Source organism: Schistocerca serialis, chromosome 2 (assembly GCF_023864345.2).
Source record: "Schistocerca serialis cubense isolate TAMUIC-IGC-003099 chromosome 2, iqSchSeri2.2, whole genome shotgun sequence".
NCBI lineage: Eukaryota > Metazoa > Arthropoda > Insecta > Orthoptera > Acrididae > Schistocerca > Schistocerca serialis.
This window is the reverse complement of record NC_064639.1, coordinates 1,091,350,735-1,091,366,896: the sequence shown is the minus strand read 5'-3', so window position 1 is coordinate 1,091,366,896 and position 16,162 is coordinate 1,091,350,735. Positions and strand designations below refer to the sequence as shown.

The 16,162-nt window shown below is 40.5% G+C and overlaps 1 protein-coding gene across 1 annotated transcript; it reads left to right on the top strand.

Moving 5' to 3' along the window:
• Positions 1 to 14,079: 14,079 nt before the first annotated feature.
• LOC126456640 (glutamate receptor 2-like) lies at positions 14,080 to 14,997 on the top strand. The gene has a single exon (XM_050092384.1). The coding sequence runs from the start codon at positions 14,080 to 14,082 to the stop codon at positions 14,995 to 14,997; it is 918 nt and encodes a 305-aa protein (XP_049948341.1).
• The last annotated feature ends 1,165 nt before the right edge of the window (positions 14,998 to 16,162 follow it).

Below are 16,162 nucleotides of genomic sequence, written 5' to 3'. Positions count from 1 at the left end.
AAATGAGTAAAACTGATAACTCTTGATATTATTCATGATTTATTAAGGGAGAATTTATTGATTCCTTTTTAAAATTACTGCTACATAAGCACCATTGAAGTCAATCAAATTATCATTTTCATCAGTGATAGTTATTTCTAAATTCTGAATAGTATCAAAACTTCGAATATTTATAGGATGGTTTGGTTCATAAATTACTGGTCCTACAAATCCAGTGTTTGGTTTGAATGAAGAAATTACATTATTTCCTCTGTGAAATTGATCATTATGTTTAACAAACATATCATCAGCTAAATTAAAATTAATATTTATTAATTCAAATCGAATGATTTTAGGAACATTGTTAGTAACAGTTCATTAGCATTAATAATTTGATTATTATTACTATCTTCTTTGTCCATAAATAATTTAACATCACTTTCAATGGTAACTCTTTTACCTTCTTTAATGTGCATATTAGATTTTTTCGACTGAATAAATTTTTATATATTTTTAACTATAGTGACCAATAGGAATTTTTAATGTTTCTTCACTAGTATTATATCATTATTATTTGATGTGATATTTGGAGTTAAAAAATGAATAAAAACCAACTAGTGAAACATTTTTATATGTTTCTCTTATTGGAACAGTTACTCTTTTTTCAGAACAGATGAATTATCAGCCAATTGAAATAGTCTACTCATTTATATTAATAAAATTTTGTAAATAAATGACAGATTGGGAGCAAAAAATAGGAATTTAAGGTAAGAAATCAAATGATAAACATGGTAAACTTTTACCAAATTCTATTTGAGGTGCAATAATAGTACAAAGAGGTTGTGGAAAAACAACATTAATGATTGATAATTATATTCAAGCTTCTTCTGTCTCATCTTCGAAAAGTGAATAATGTAGTACAGGTTTATTACGTTTCATTTCTTCTATCTGTTCAACAGTTTAAACCTTTACAGGTTTTTGTTGTGGTTTTATGAGTTATCCATTTCTATAGAAAAATGTAATAATAAAAATAATTAATTAAAAATCTAAGTTTGAATTTTATTTATAACATTTTTCTATTTAAATGGAGTCCTTACTCAAGAAGCTCAATAATGCAAGCAATTCTAATTTGTTTAAAAAATTTGTGTCCTAGAATTAAATGTTTTATACAATTACTGGACACAAATATTTTAGAAATAGATATAGCTAAAAAATTTGTAAGGAGCTTAAGATTCTTCTATCAGATATTTGAAATTAATAACTAACTGGGATTTTCAATTTTTTGGAGGTGGACAGGTTAAACTGATATTCAATGGATTATAGAAAATGAAAAATAATAATAATGAATTTCATGATTTGACTTTTTAATGTAACTAAAATCTTTTATTATTGTTACTGTTATTTATCATTGTGCTTGCACCAATTTTTTGTCCCCCAAGTGCACTCGACATATCCACTTATATCTGATAAAAAATACATTAGATAAAAATAAAAAACATGTTATACCTAATACTGGTAATTTCTCTGCACTCAAAAGGTAGGCTTAAAAGCACACTCTATGTGCCCTGTTGTACTCATAAAATATAAAAATATATAAAGGAAAACAAAAAATTCAAAATGAAATATGTTTGCTAAAGCAATGTTCATGTGGGATGTCAAATTCTTGACATCTGTAAATCTTTATAGATTAATATACCTAAAATCGGCCAGTTCTTTGCCTGTTAACTTTTTTATAATTATTAGATTGAGGTGAATCATTTGAAACCAAGAGGGATAAATTTATAGGTTCTGGGTTATTTTTTTCTTTAGGAAAAATTGCATAAATCATGAAATTCTGAAGGGATTTTGTGATTTATGTCATTTTTTCTTAGAATAAAATTATTCTGAACCTAAAAATTTATCCTACTAGTAACTAATGGAATTCTGTTGTAGGTCTGTAGATCGATTTGATCTTATATCCTTTCAGCAGGCGCTATATCTTAACTGACATGGAGGAACAGAATGGCAAGAATGCAAGTCTTTTTTCCTGCTCCTTGTCGATGTTCTTATCACTTCATTCAGTGATGAATGTTATAGCTGTGTTTCTGAAAACCTTGTGTAGACGACTCAGCTCATGGGGCAGATTATTATCAATGTCTGATATTATTCTTGCATGATGCACAGATGTTGGTAACTCAGTGCACTTCTGTGCCAAGTGATGATGGCTGATGGAGTAGAAGCATAGATCGATGTGGGTAGGTTTTCTGTCGATTCTGTGACCAAGGCAACCATTTCGTTTGTGGCGGACATGGCCATTGGGAATGGGCAATGGATTGTTTTTTCTACCTCCATGGTGAACTGGATGTTACCATCAATGTGTTAAGGTACACCAATTCAAGTTTGTCAAGTCTGTGGGGACAAATGACGAACGTTTCGTCGATGTATCGATAGATACAACAACAGCCAAGGAGTGATTGTCCAAAAGCTCATGTAATTTTAATCACTTGATGTGGTTGGAAACCCGAGAATTAATTATTCAGTGTTACCTGCATTCTCACAATCTAATAGCATTTTTGGGTCCATTACATGTTAAAAATAAGAAGTCATCTGTGTCAGTGCATTCTGCCCTGGCCCCAGCTTGTGTATTCTTTGGAGTTTTTCTAATCTCTGGCAAATAGTGAAAGTGACCACTACCTAACGACTTTAACCTATGAGCCAACAGCATGTTATGCTCCAGTTTTAATGCCCGGAAATCATTTTTCTTTTTATAATATTTCATCCACGAATGAACAATAATGGGATCTGATTACTTTTAATGAAATATGTCATAGTGAACCAACTGCGACCAAAATCTCGATCATTCTAATACAGTCTCTCAATGTTAATCCTTGTAGAAGCGAAACATACAATGCAGATGTAACTACACACTATATCTTCTAATACATAACGAATGGCAAATGACTCATTTGACAGCAAAGTCTAGAAGTGTTCATTGCACTTTCACTCATAAGAAACAACATCATGTTGATTAGTCAAACACAGAAAGAGAACAAATAAAATATCTGTTGCACCAACTGCATGCCCAGAAGCAGGGGTAAAAAAATAGAAAGAGCAGTCATAACATAATTACATCGCAGGAATAGTTTGGTGCAATGTTCTTGCTGTGATGTGTTGGACAATGAATGCCCTTTCAATTTGTTTGCCCCCTCCTAGGCAAGCGGATTATGTAATGGAGATACTATGTATACTCTTTTTTATGTGTCTGTCTCATTGTACTATTGGCATGTAAACATGTTAATAAGAATATCCAAAGATACAATGATGACACTAAGATTCTGTCAAAACCAGTCATTGTGAAATAAAATAAAAATTCTAAGCGATCTTGGTTGCGGACGTTTCCTATTCATCAATAAAATTCATTCTCCCACTTTTACAGTTTGTTCAGATCAGCTGCACAGAAATTATTACTAATGATAAGCCTGCAGTACAAGGGTTTGTAAATAGTAACAATTATATAACAGATTAAGCAATGGTTTACAATTAACTAAATCTTTTACATTTCAATTTTGGCAATAAATTCTTATTGTTTATTAACAATCTTTCTTTTACAGCTTATTCACAAATGTAATATACAATAATTTTTTTCTTATGACTTATATTCATTAGTTTATTTACAAAGCTTTTTTTTGCAATTTTCATTTTTGGTGACACATGTACATTACTATCAGGTACATTTATTTACATTAAAACTAGTAGAGAGAAGGAGAACTTAATTGCTAGGTTTCGCATTTTTGTGTCACACATGTTTGTACAATATTTATATCTTAATCATTTTCTTTCTGATCATTTTAAAATTTCATCATAACTTTCTATATACAATGTTCAATCACCTCAAGAAGAATATAATAATTCTAATCCCAAAGAATGCAGGTGCTGACAGGTGTGAAAATTATCGAACTATCAGTTTAATAAGTCACAGCTGTAAAATACTAACACAAATTCTTTACAGAAGAATGGAAAAACTGGTAGAAGCTGACCTTGGGGAAGATCAGTTTGGATTCCGTAGCTGGACTTGCCTTTCCTTAATCTATCTTCTAAGATAAGTCATAGGGTCAGTATTGGCTCACGTGTTCCAACATTTCTACTGTGAACTAAACATGAATGATGGTGTCTTTTCGTAGAGGCTCCAAGTGCAAATGGGATGAGCAGCTGCCGCTGGCCATCTCTGGGAGGGGATTACCAAGGTGGAGGTGACCATAAGAGAAAGATAAATAACTAATGAAATAATAACATTCTATGAGTCGGGGCGAAGAATGTTAAAATCTTGAATATGGTAGGGAAGATAGAAAATCTGAAAAGGGAAATGCAGAGGCTCAATCTAGATACAGTAGGGGTTAGTGAAGTGAAATGGAAAGGAGACCAGGGTTTCTGGTCAGATGAGTATGGCTTAATGTCAACAGCAGCAGAAATGGTATAACGGGAGTAGGACTTGTTATGAATAGGAAGGTAGGGCAGAGAGTGTACTACTGTGAACAGTTCAGAGATAGGATTGCCTTTAATGAGATTTTCACTCTGTAGTTGAGTATGCGCTGATATGAAACTTCCTGATAGATTAAAACTGTGTGCCAGACCGAGACTCAAACTCAGGACCTTTGCCTTTCACGGGCAAGTGCTCTACCAACAGAGCTAGCCAAGCACGACTCACGTGGGGACGGGGCGTGAGTCGTGCTTGGGTAGCTCAGGTGGTAGAGCACTTGCCCCTGAAAGGCAAAGGTCTCGAGTTCGAGTCTGGGTCCGGCACACAGTTTTAATCTGCCAGGAAGTTTCAGGATTGTCCTTATCAGAATCGACAACATACAAACACCAACAACCATAATTAAAGTATAGGCCTACATGCCGACGTCGCAAGTTGAAGACGAGGAGATCGAGAAAGTGTATGAGGGTACTGAAAGGGTAATACGGTATGTAGAGATGAAAATCTAATAGTCATGAGGGGACTGGAATGCAGTTGTAGGGGAAGGAGTAGAATAAAAGGTTACAGGAGAATATGGGACTGGAACAAAGAATGAGAGAGGGGAAAGACTGGTTGAGTTCTGCAATAAATCTCAACTAAAAATTGCGAATAATCTATTTAAGAATCACAAGAGGGGGAGGCATACTTGGAAAAGGCCAAGTGGTATGGGAAGATTTCAGTTAGATTACATCATGGACAGACAGAGATTCAGGAATCAGATACTGGATTGTAAGGCGTACCTAGGAGCAGCTATAGACTCAGATCACAATGTAGTACTGATGAAGAGTGGGCTGAAATTCAAGAGAATAGTCAGAAAGAATCAAAACGTAAAGAAGTGGGATACACAGGTACTAAGGGATGACGAGATACGCTTGAAGCTCTCTAAGGAAATAACGAATGGGTCAGTAAGCAGTACAGTTACGAGGGGGAGTTGGAAAATAAGTTTCCCCTGTCGACTGTGGGCAGAGTTGTGTGATGCGGGCGAAAGACAACACAGCAGATAAATGCGCATGTGCAGGACACCGATACACCATTCGGTAGAGGTCGACCGCGATCAAGCAGATGGCGCTGTTGCAGTGCCTGCGCAAAGCGGAGGCCAGCCGCTCAGTCTGTTCCCGGAGCTATGGAGAGAAGGTGCGTTTTGAAGTCGTGGTCAAAGGCGGAAGTGAGAGCTGTTATCCGCTAGGAATGGGCAAGTTTAGCACCAGGCACAGAAATTCATAACCACTTTGTTGAGGTGCATGAGTCCGGTCTGATGTCTAGGCAAATGGTGCGGAGATGGTGCCAGCAATTCACTGATGGACGTCAGCAAGTGCAGGACCTAACGAGACCTGGACGGGCGCGCATGGCCACTACAGTTGCAAATGTCAGGAAGGTGGATGACATGATTAAAGCGAACCGGCGTATCACCAGCCATGGAGTTGCAGCAGAACTTGAATCGGACGTGAGCGAGCTCACAAGATCATCCGCGACATTCTTCGATACAGGAAGGTGTCAGCACAATAGGTGCCCCGCCAACTGACCCCGACACACATGGAACAACGCATGGCGTTCAGCCTGGAACAGCTCGTACGTTACCAAGAATCTGGCAGTGACCTTCTGTTTCGGATTGTGTCGGGGGATGAAACGTGGGTCCACCATTACACGCCCGAGTCGAAGGCCGCATCCACGGAGTGGAAACATCCGTCATCACCTGTCCGAAAGAAGTTCAAAAGCACTCGGTCTGCAGGTAAAGTGCTACTCACCGTTTTCTGGGACATCGAAGGAGTTTTACTGCTGGACTTTCTGGAAAATGCAACCATCAGTGCTACGCGGTACTGTGCCACTCTGTCGAAATTGAAAGAGGTGATTCGGAAAAAGCAGCCTGGTCTTCTCAGATCTGGCGTTCTGCTGTTGGATGACAATGCGAGACCACACATCGACGGCAACGCAAAACCATATTGCTACTCTTGGTTGGGAGGGCCTACACCATCCGCCTTACAGTCCGGATCTCGCACCAAGTGACTTCCATCTGTTTCCTGCTTTGAAGAAGACTCTCGGCGGAAGGCGCTTTGGCAGCAATGCTGACGTCAAACAAGCCGTTCAACACTTCTTCCGTATGCAAAGCCCTGATTTTTCCTGGAAGGCTTTTTGAAGCTTATAAAGCGGTATGACAAATGCCTCAATGCTCTTGGAAATTACGTAGAAAAATAAAGATATGTCTTGTCTTTAATGTCTCATTCTCTGTTTTTTCCTTTCACGCACAACTCTGACCACAGTCGACAGGGGAAACTTATTTTCCAACTCCCCCACGTAAGAGGAATGGATATCTCTAAAAAGGAGAATCACAGAAGTTGGAAAGAAAAACGTAGGTACAAAAAAGGTAACTACAAAGAAACCATAGATAACAGAAGAAATACTTCAGCTGGCCGATGAGAAAAGGAAGTACAAAAATGTTTAAGGAAATTCAGGAATGCAGAAACACAAATCGCTGAGGAGTGAAATAAATAGGAAGTGCAGGTAAGCTAAGACGAAATGGTTGCACGAAAAACGTGAAGAAATCTAAAAAGTAATGACTGTCGGTAGGACAGACTCAGCATACAGGAAAGTCAAAACAACCTTCGGTGACATTAAAAGCAAGTGTGGCAACAGTAAGAGCGTAACGGGAATTTCACTGCTAAGTGCAGAGGAGAGAGCGGATAGGTGGAAAAATACATTGAAACCCTCTATGAGGGGGATCATTTCTCTGATGCGATAGAAGAAGAAACAGGAGTCGATTTAGAAGAGATAGGGGATCCAGTATTAGAATCAGAATTTAAAAAAGCTTTGGAGGACTTAAGATCAAATAAGGCAGAAATTATAGATAAAATTCCATCAGAATTTCTTAAATCATTGGGGGAAGTGGGCAACAAAACGATTATTCAAGTTGGTTTGTAGAATGTATGAGTCTGTTGACACGCTATATGTATGACTTTCGGAAAAATGTTATCCACACAATTCCGAAGACTGCAAGAGCTTCAAAGGCGAAAATTATCGCACAATCAGCTTAACAGCTCCTACATTCAAGTTACTGAGAGGAATAATATACAGAAGAATGGAAAAGAAAATTGGGGATTAAAAATAACGATCAGTTTGCCTTTAGGAAAAGTAGAGGCACCAGAGAGGCCGTTCTGACGTTGCGGTTGATAATGGGAGCAGGACTGAAGAAAAATCGAGACGTTCATAGGATTTGTCGACCTGGTAAAAGCGTTTGACAATGTAAAATTGTACAAGTTGTTCGAAATATAATAGGGGTAAGCTATAGGGAGAGACGGATAATGTACAATATGTATAAGAACCAAGAGGGAATAATAAGAGTGGACGACCAAGAACGAAGTGTTCGGACTAAAAAGTGTGTAAGACAGGTATGTATTCTTTCGTCCCTACTGTTCAATCCGTACCTCGAAGAAGCAGTGATGGAAATAAAAGAAAGATTCAGGATTGGGATTAATATTCAAGGTGAAAAGATGTCAATGATACGATTCGCTGATGACATTACTATCCTGAGTGAAAGTAGAGAAGAATTATATGATCTGCTGAACGGAATGGGCAGTCTAATGAGTACAGAATATGTACTGAGAGTAAATCGAAGAAGGACGAAAGTAATGAGAAGTAGCACAAATGAGGACAGAGAGAAACTTAATATCAGGATTGATGGTAACGAAGTAGATGAAGTTAAGGAATTGTGCTACCTAGGCAGCAAAATAATCAGTGACGGAAGGAGCAAGGAGGACATCAAAAGCAGACTAGCAATGGCCAAAAAGGGCATTCCTGGCCAAGAGAAGTCTGCTAGTAACAAACATAGGCCTTAACATGAGAAGCTGTAGAGGGCAAAAACTATAGAGGAAGACAGAGATTGTAATACATCCGGTAGATAATTGAGATCGTAGGATGCAAGTGCTACTCTGAGATGAAGAGGATAGCACACGAGAGTAATTCATGGCAAACCGCATCTAACTAGTCAGAAGACTGATGGAAAAAAGAGACAACGGCTGGAGGGGGCCAGGAATATTTTGGTGAAAGATTCATTACAGTCCACGAGTTTCTTATGTGGGCAGTAATCATTTTAAAGTTATATGCGAACCTCAACCCTCAGAAAAAACTAAGATCGTGTTTCAACGTGTTTCAACATAAAATAACACTTATTCCATAAACTGTTGCCTTCAGATTTACTACATTTTCACACACGAATACGGAAAATACATTTCGCGACATTTAGTAAAAACCGCTGACTTTGCTTTATTTGTATCATTCGTTATATGAAATTTTTCTTATTCCTAATCATAGGTATTGAATAAAACTGCCACGTGGGATTAGCCGAGTGGTCTTAGGCGCTGCAGTAGTGGACTATGCGGCTGGTCCCGGCGGAGGTTCGGGCATGGGTGTGTGTGTTTGTCCTTAGGATAATTTAGGTTAAGTAGTGTGTCAGCTTAGGGACTGATAACCTTAGCAGTTAAGTCGCATAAGATTTCACACACATTTGAAGATTTTTGCGAATAAAATTGGGGAGAAGAGAAATTTGTGACACAACTTGACTAGAAGAAGGGATCGGCTGGTAGGACATATTCTGAGGCATCAAGGGATCACCAATTTAGTATTGGAGGGCAGCGTAGAGGGTAAAAATCGTAGAGGGAGACCAAGAGATGAATACACTAAGCAGATTCGGAAGGATGTAGGTTGCAGTAGGTACTGGGAGGTGAAGAAGCTTGCACAGGATAGAGTAGCTTGGAGAGCTGCATCAAACCAGTCTCTGGACTGAAGACCACAACAACAACAACAACAATCGCGTTTTAAAATACTTGCTTCTTTGCTTATTTTCATTTGCACCTTATCTGTATGCCAGCAGCGTAACTGAAACTGTAAAATACTACTGTTACTTTTAATGATTGTGGAGCGACAATCGAAACGCATGTTGTTGTTGTTGTTGTGGTCTTCAGTCCTGAGAGTGGTTTGATGCAGCTCTCCATGCTACTCTATCCTGTGCAAGCTCCTTCATCTCCCGGTACCTACTGAACCTACATCCTTCTGAATCTGCTTACTGTATTCATCTCTTGGTCTCCCTCTACGATTTTTACCCTCCACGCTGCCCTCCAATACTAAATTGGTGATCCCCTGATGCCTCGGAACATGTCCTACCAACCGATCCCTTCTAGTCAAGTTGTGCCACAAATTTCTCTTCTCTCCAATCCTATTTAATACCTCCTCATTAGTTACGTGATCTACCAAATCTTCAACATTCTTCTGTAGCACCACATTTCGAAAGCTTCTATTCTTTTCTTGTCCAAACTATTTATCGTCCATGTTTCACTTCCAGGCCGGCCGCGGTGGTCTAGCGGTTCTAGGCGCGCAGTCCGGAACCGCGCGGCTGCTACGGTCGCAGGTTCGAATCCTGCCTCGGGCATGGATGTGTGTGATGTCCTTAGGTTAGTTAGGTTTAAGTAGTTCTAAGTTCTAGGGGACTGATGACCACTGATGTTCAGTCCCATAGTGCTCAGAGCCATTTGAATCATTTTGAACCATCACTTCCATACATGGCTACACTCCATACAAATACTTTCAGAAACGACTTCCTGACACTTAAATCTATACTCGATGTTAACAAATTTCTCTTCTTCAGAAACGCTTTCCTTGCCATTGCCAGTCTACATTTTATATCCTCTCTACTTCGACCATCATCAGTTATTTTGCTCCCCAAATAGCAAAACTCCTTTACTACTTTAAGTGTCTCATTTCCTAATCTAATTCCCTCAGCATCACCCGACTTAATTTGACTACATTCCATTATCCTCGTTTCGCTTTTGTTGATGTTCATCTTATATCCTCCTTTCAAGACACTGTCCAATCCGTTCAACTACTCTTCCAAGTTCTTTGCTGTCTCTGACAGAATTACAATGTCATCGGCGAACCTCAAAGTTTTTATTTCTTCTCCATGCATTTTAATACCTACTCCAAATTTTTCTTTTGTTCCTTTATTGCTTGCTCAATATACAGGTTGAATAACATCGGGGAGAGGCTACAACCCTGTCTCACTCCCTTCCCAATCACTGCTTCCCTTGCATGCCCCTCGACTCTTATAACTGCCATCTGGTTTCTGTACAAATTGTAAATAGCCTTTCGCTCCCTGTATTTTACCCCTGCCACCTTCAGACTTTGAAAGAGAGTATTCCAGTCAACATTGTCAAAAGCTTTCTCTAAGTCTACAAATGCTAGAAACGTAGGTTTGCCTTTCCTTAATCTTTCTTCTAAGATAAGTCGTAAGGTCAGTATTGCCTCACGTGTTCCAACATTTCTACGGAATCCAAACCAATCTTCCCCAAGGTTGGCTTCTACCAGTTTTTCCATTCGTCTGTAAATAATTCGCATTGTTATTTTCCAGCTGTGACTTATTAAACTGATAGTTCGGTAATTTTCACATCTGTCAACATGTGCTTTCTTTGGGATTGGAATTATTATATTCTTCTTGACATATGAGAGTATTTCGCCTATCTCATACATCTTGCTCACCAGATGGTAGAGTTTTGTCAGGACTGGCTCTCCCAAGGCTGTCAGTAGTTCTAATGGAATGCTGCCTACTCCAGGGGCCTTGTTTCGATTCAGGTCTTTCAGTGCTTTGTCAAACTCTTCACGCAGTATCTTATCTCCCATTTCATCTTCATCTACATCCTCTTCCATTTCCATAATATTGACCTCAAGTACTTCGCCCTTGTATAGACCTTCTATATACTCCTTCCACCTTTCTGCTTTCCCTTCTTTGCATAGAACTGGGTTTTCATTTGAGCTCTTGGTATTCATGCAAGTGGTTCTCTTTTCTCGAAAGGTCTCTTTAATTTTCCTGTAGGCGGTATTTATCTTACCCCTAGTGAGATAACCTTCTACATCCTTACATTTATTCTCTAGCCATCCCTGCTTAGTCATTTTGCACTTCCTGTCGATATCATTTTTGAGACGTTTGTATTCCTTTTTGCCTGCTTCATTTACTGCATTTTTATATTTTCTCCTTTTATCAATTAACTTCAAGATTTCTTCAGTTACCCAAGGGTTTCTACTAGCCCTCGTCTTTTTACCTACTACATCCTCTGCTGCCTTCACCACTTCATCCCTCAAAGCTACCCATCCATCTTATACTGCATTTCTTTTCCCCATTCCTGTCAATTGTTCCCTTATGCTCTCCCTGAAACACTGTACAACCTCTGGTTCTTTCAGTTTATCCAGGTCCCGTCTCCTTAAATTCCCAATTTTTTGCGTTAATCACCACATATTCATAAACTGTCGCCTTCAGTTTACTACATTTTTACACACGAATATGGAAAACACATTTCGCGACATTCAGTAAAAAACGCTGACTTCGCTTTATTTGTCTCATTCGTTACGAGAAATTTTCTAATTCCTAATCATGTTTTAAAAAACTTGCTTATTTGCGTATTTTCATATGCATCTTATTTGTACGCCAGCGGCGTAAGTGAAACTGTAAAATACTACTGTTACTTTTAATGATTGTGGAGTGACAATCGATACGCATAGTGGGTCAAATAAAAGTAGGACTGTGGTGTGCGTACTGTAAGACCTTCGGTACACACACCATCAGATTATTTTACTTGTCGCTCTAACGAAGTAGGCGAGTGTCAGCAATATGTCTCGTGGTCTTATCGTGGCGTGTTTATCTTCTGCCGTTAGGTCAGACGATAGAAATGCCACTTGCACGCTTAGAGTAGCAGATTGATGGCGACCAACTTTAAACAGAACTTGATTAATTTTCACACACATTTATTAAAATAGTAAAAATCATAGTTATTAAGTAACTTGATTCTGGATGCTGTTTACAATTGACAATCTGAAGTCCTTTGGTCTTGGTACGTTAATCTTATTCTCACATATCTCTGATACTTGGCAAAGTATCTGTTCATTTATCTTCATGGCTATGTACAGGAATATGATAATCTTATTAGGCGCAGACTGAAACTTGACTATAGACTGGTACAGACTAATGCAGACTGGTACAGACTAATGCAGACTGGTGCAGACTAATGCAGACTAACTAATCGGAGTTTTCTTTTTCCTTTATTGTTATTTTTAAGCCTGTTTACAGGCAGGCCAGCAGCAGCATACTACGCCGCTCTTTGGCCGCAGAGAAACACAAAAGATACAAATGAAGACAATTAGAGAGAAAAAATATGGTGGACATAGAAACGGAGACAAACACTTTTCAAAATACATGGAGCCGTTCACGGGCGTAGAGTCCAAGATAAAATTTGTTCAGACACTTGGACACATACATAGACGAAAATTGTCACACGTGAACGTAGGTGCACAAAACGAATAACACTGAACCACTTAAGCACAAAACGACGGCACATACAGAAACACGAGGCATTCATCTCCGGGGCGCGAATGTTCACTAACTGTGTACGAGTCTGGGGACCTACCAAGAGAGGAGGAGGGGGGTGGGAGAGGGAGAGGGGAGAGCAGATGCCATGGGCAGGGGAGACAGGGGGAAGGGAGGAAGGGGAGGGGAAGCCTGGGGGAAGAGGGGTGGAGGGAGGGGATGGGGGAAAAGGAAAGAGAAGGGAGGGAGGATGCCTAAAGGAAAGGACACAGGAAGTGGGGGTGGGGAGGATCAAAGTTGATAGGAGGGGTAGATGGAGGGGAGGAGGACATCATCAGGGAGGGGGAGCTGGCGGAAGCCACCTTGGGAGAGGGTAAGGAGGGTGGAGAGATGGAGACCGGGTGGGACATGGGAATACAGGCGCGGCAGTGGGAGGGGGTGGGAGAGGATGGGCGAGACAAGCAGGTGAGGAGGATCGAGTTTGCGGGAGGTGTACAGGATCCGTATGCTTTCAAGGAAAAGGAGGAGGTGGGGGAACGGAATGAGATCGTACAGGATCCGCGTGGAGAAGGGGAGACAGATGCAATAGGCGAGGCAGAGAGCATGGCGTTCAAGGATTTGAAGGGATTTATAAAAGGTAGGGGGGGGGGGGCGGAGATCCAGGCCGGATGGGCGTAACAAAGGATAGGGCGGATGAGGGATTTATAGGTGTGGAGGATGGTGGAGGGGTCCAGACCCCATGTATGGCCAGAAAGGAGCTTGAGGAGACGGAGTCGGGAGCGTGCCTTGGCTTGGATTGTCCGGAGATGGAGGGTCCAGGAGAGGCGACGGTCGAGGGTGACGCCAAGGTACTTGACGGTGGGGGTGAGGGCGATAGGTCGGCCATAGATGGTGAGATAGAAATCAAGGAGGCGGAAGGAAGGGGTGGTTTTGCCTACAATGATCGCCCGGGTTCCACTAATCGGAGGTCTGTACACTCGTTTTAATATCTCGCGCGTTCATGTATCACTGCACGAGTGTGATCCGCGAGGAGAAAAGGTTCTACGTTAGCAGCAATCTCATTGGCTGCGTTACATATTAATATGCGGATCGGTGGAAGCAAAATTTGATCCGTCTCTAAAGCAGCGCCAACTCGTAGTGCGGAGACGGACGAGCGCTGCGCCTGCGCTGTTGTGCTTAGCGGGGCGAGCTCTAGTGGGAAAATTGTGTACGCGCTGACTACGTGGAACTGTGTACACAACAAGGACTCATATAGAATATATCACCAATGGATACTACACATCAGACTCAAGCTCATTATACGCGGGATAAGAGTGCTAACCAGAGTTCTTCCTGTTTACGTTTCCACAGCTACGTAGGACCTCGCACCAGCGCTCGTCTCGACGTCTGCAAGTACACGCTGGACGTGTTCCGGCTGCTGCACCTGAACTCCCTGCCGAGGTTGCCGACGCGGTCGTCGCTGCGCTGCGTGCTGGTGGCGTGGTGCTTCTTCAGCCAGCTGCTCGCCACGTCGTACTCCAGCACCTTCACCTCGGTGCTGACCGTCCAGCGCTACGGCCCCCCCATAGACTCCTTCCGGGACCTCCTGCAGAGGGGCGTGTTCTGGGGCGGGCACAACCAGGCGCTACAGCGCCAGATCTCCGTGATCGACGACCCTTACATAAGGGAGTTCGGAGCCCGCTACCGGGAGGAACTCACCCCACAGGATAAGGAATCCAGGCTCAGGGAAGGGCACTACGCCGTCTTCGTGAAGGTGATCAACGATTACGTCACACACACGGAGAATCTGCCAGCCGACGTTCGCCGCAGCCTGCGTTTGATGAAGGAAACTATGGCAAAGTACTACATTTCAATAGCCCTCCAAAAAAATTCTCCATACAAATGCACATTGGATAGAAGAATGAGTTTTCTTCACTACAGTGGCCTCATTAATTACTGGATGAAACACGTCATAGCTAGACTCGGTCACCACTACATGAGGTCATTTTTTGCTGATCGTGCAGACAGTCAACATGAGATGCCTCAGAAACTCTCTCTTCAAGCTGTCGAGGGAGCATTTTTCATATTTACAACTGGAATAATCGTAGCATTTCTTGTCTTTCTATCTGAAATCACTTACGAAAAATTTTGTTATTGTCTACAAAGATATCCAAAAAGACCACGCTACTTGTATAATTTGGAATAATTTGTCAGACATGTTTTAAAGATAAATTTTATGGTCACAATCAATATTGTCACTTAAATTTCCTGTGCATGGTGTTTCTTTGGCTCTAGTGTACCCATGTTCGAATATACTATTCTTACTATTGATAAAAACGCACGACACACTGATTGTGGAAACAACACTAGTATAGGCTTGTTGATTTTGCGAAAAACGGAAAAATATATGTAGTTGTGATATTATTCTTATTTTTCAGTTCAATTTCACTTTGTATCGTACAGCTTCTGATCATATTCAACACTATCTTAGATGTAGTTATGATTAGATTATATAATGATCTTAATACCTTGAGTTGTTGAACAAGTGTTGTTCCTGAAATAAATTTCTTTTCACAAAACGATTTTGTGTTGTTCAGTCTAAAATTTACTTTCTCCACACAGAAACTGTTATTGTAGAGTTGCATGATAAGTTCTCAATACTAGCTTTATTGTTTCTCGACACAAAAACTGTTATTTTAAGATTACACAATAAGTTCTGAAAACCAACTTGTAACTGCTAAACATTCAGCCAATTAAATGGCGAGACTGATGAAGCATTGTCGGTTCCATGTTGGTTATTTGCTGTTCGCCTCTTTACTGTCTACTAAAGGCCGGTTCTGCGGGTGTCTACAAAGTGATATCTGCTCTTCTGGGATACAGAACACCGAATTATTGTGGTTGGCTGTTTCCTTGTTACTTAATGGAACACAGTTTTTGTATGCTGCAGCAGTTGTTCATTTAGTGAATAAATAAACGAAACGTGCGCTTTTGCTATCACATCCCTACTGCCTTCGTTTCTCTGTTCAAATTCCATGAACTCTGCTAGTGTGAAAGACTATTTCTTATTCCCTGCAATTAGTCTGCTGCTCATTGCTTCCCAAGACAAAATATTCCATTGCAAATATTTTGGCCATTTTCACTTCTGCAGCGGCTCCCATCTTGGGTTTCTTGTTCAGGGTCTTGCTTTGTAATTTATTTTTAAGCGCTTCGCAAGTTCCACAGGTGTCAACTTTCGGACGGCCAAATGAAAGTGAAACCGTTCTTCGAATATTTTCAGATAAAATTAATGCTTAATATTACCTGCTTGAGGGTACTATACTTTGAACTACCCATGTATGATTTTGACATTTAGTTGCCCATTTAAATAATGC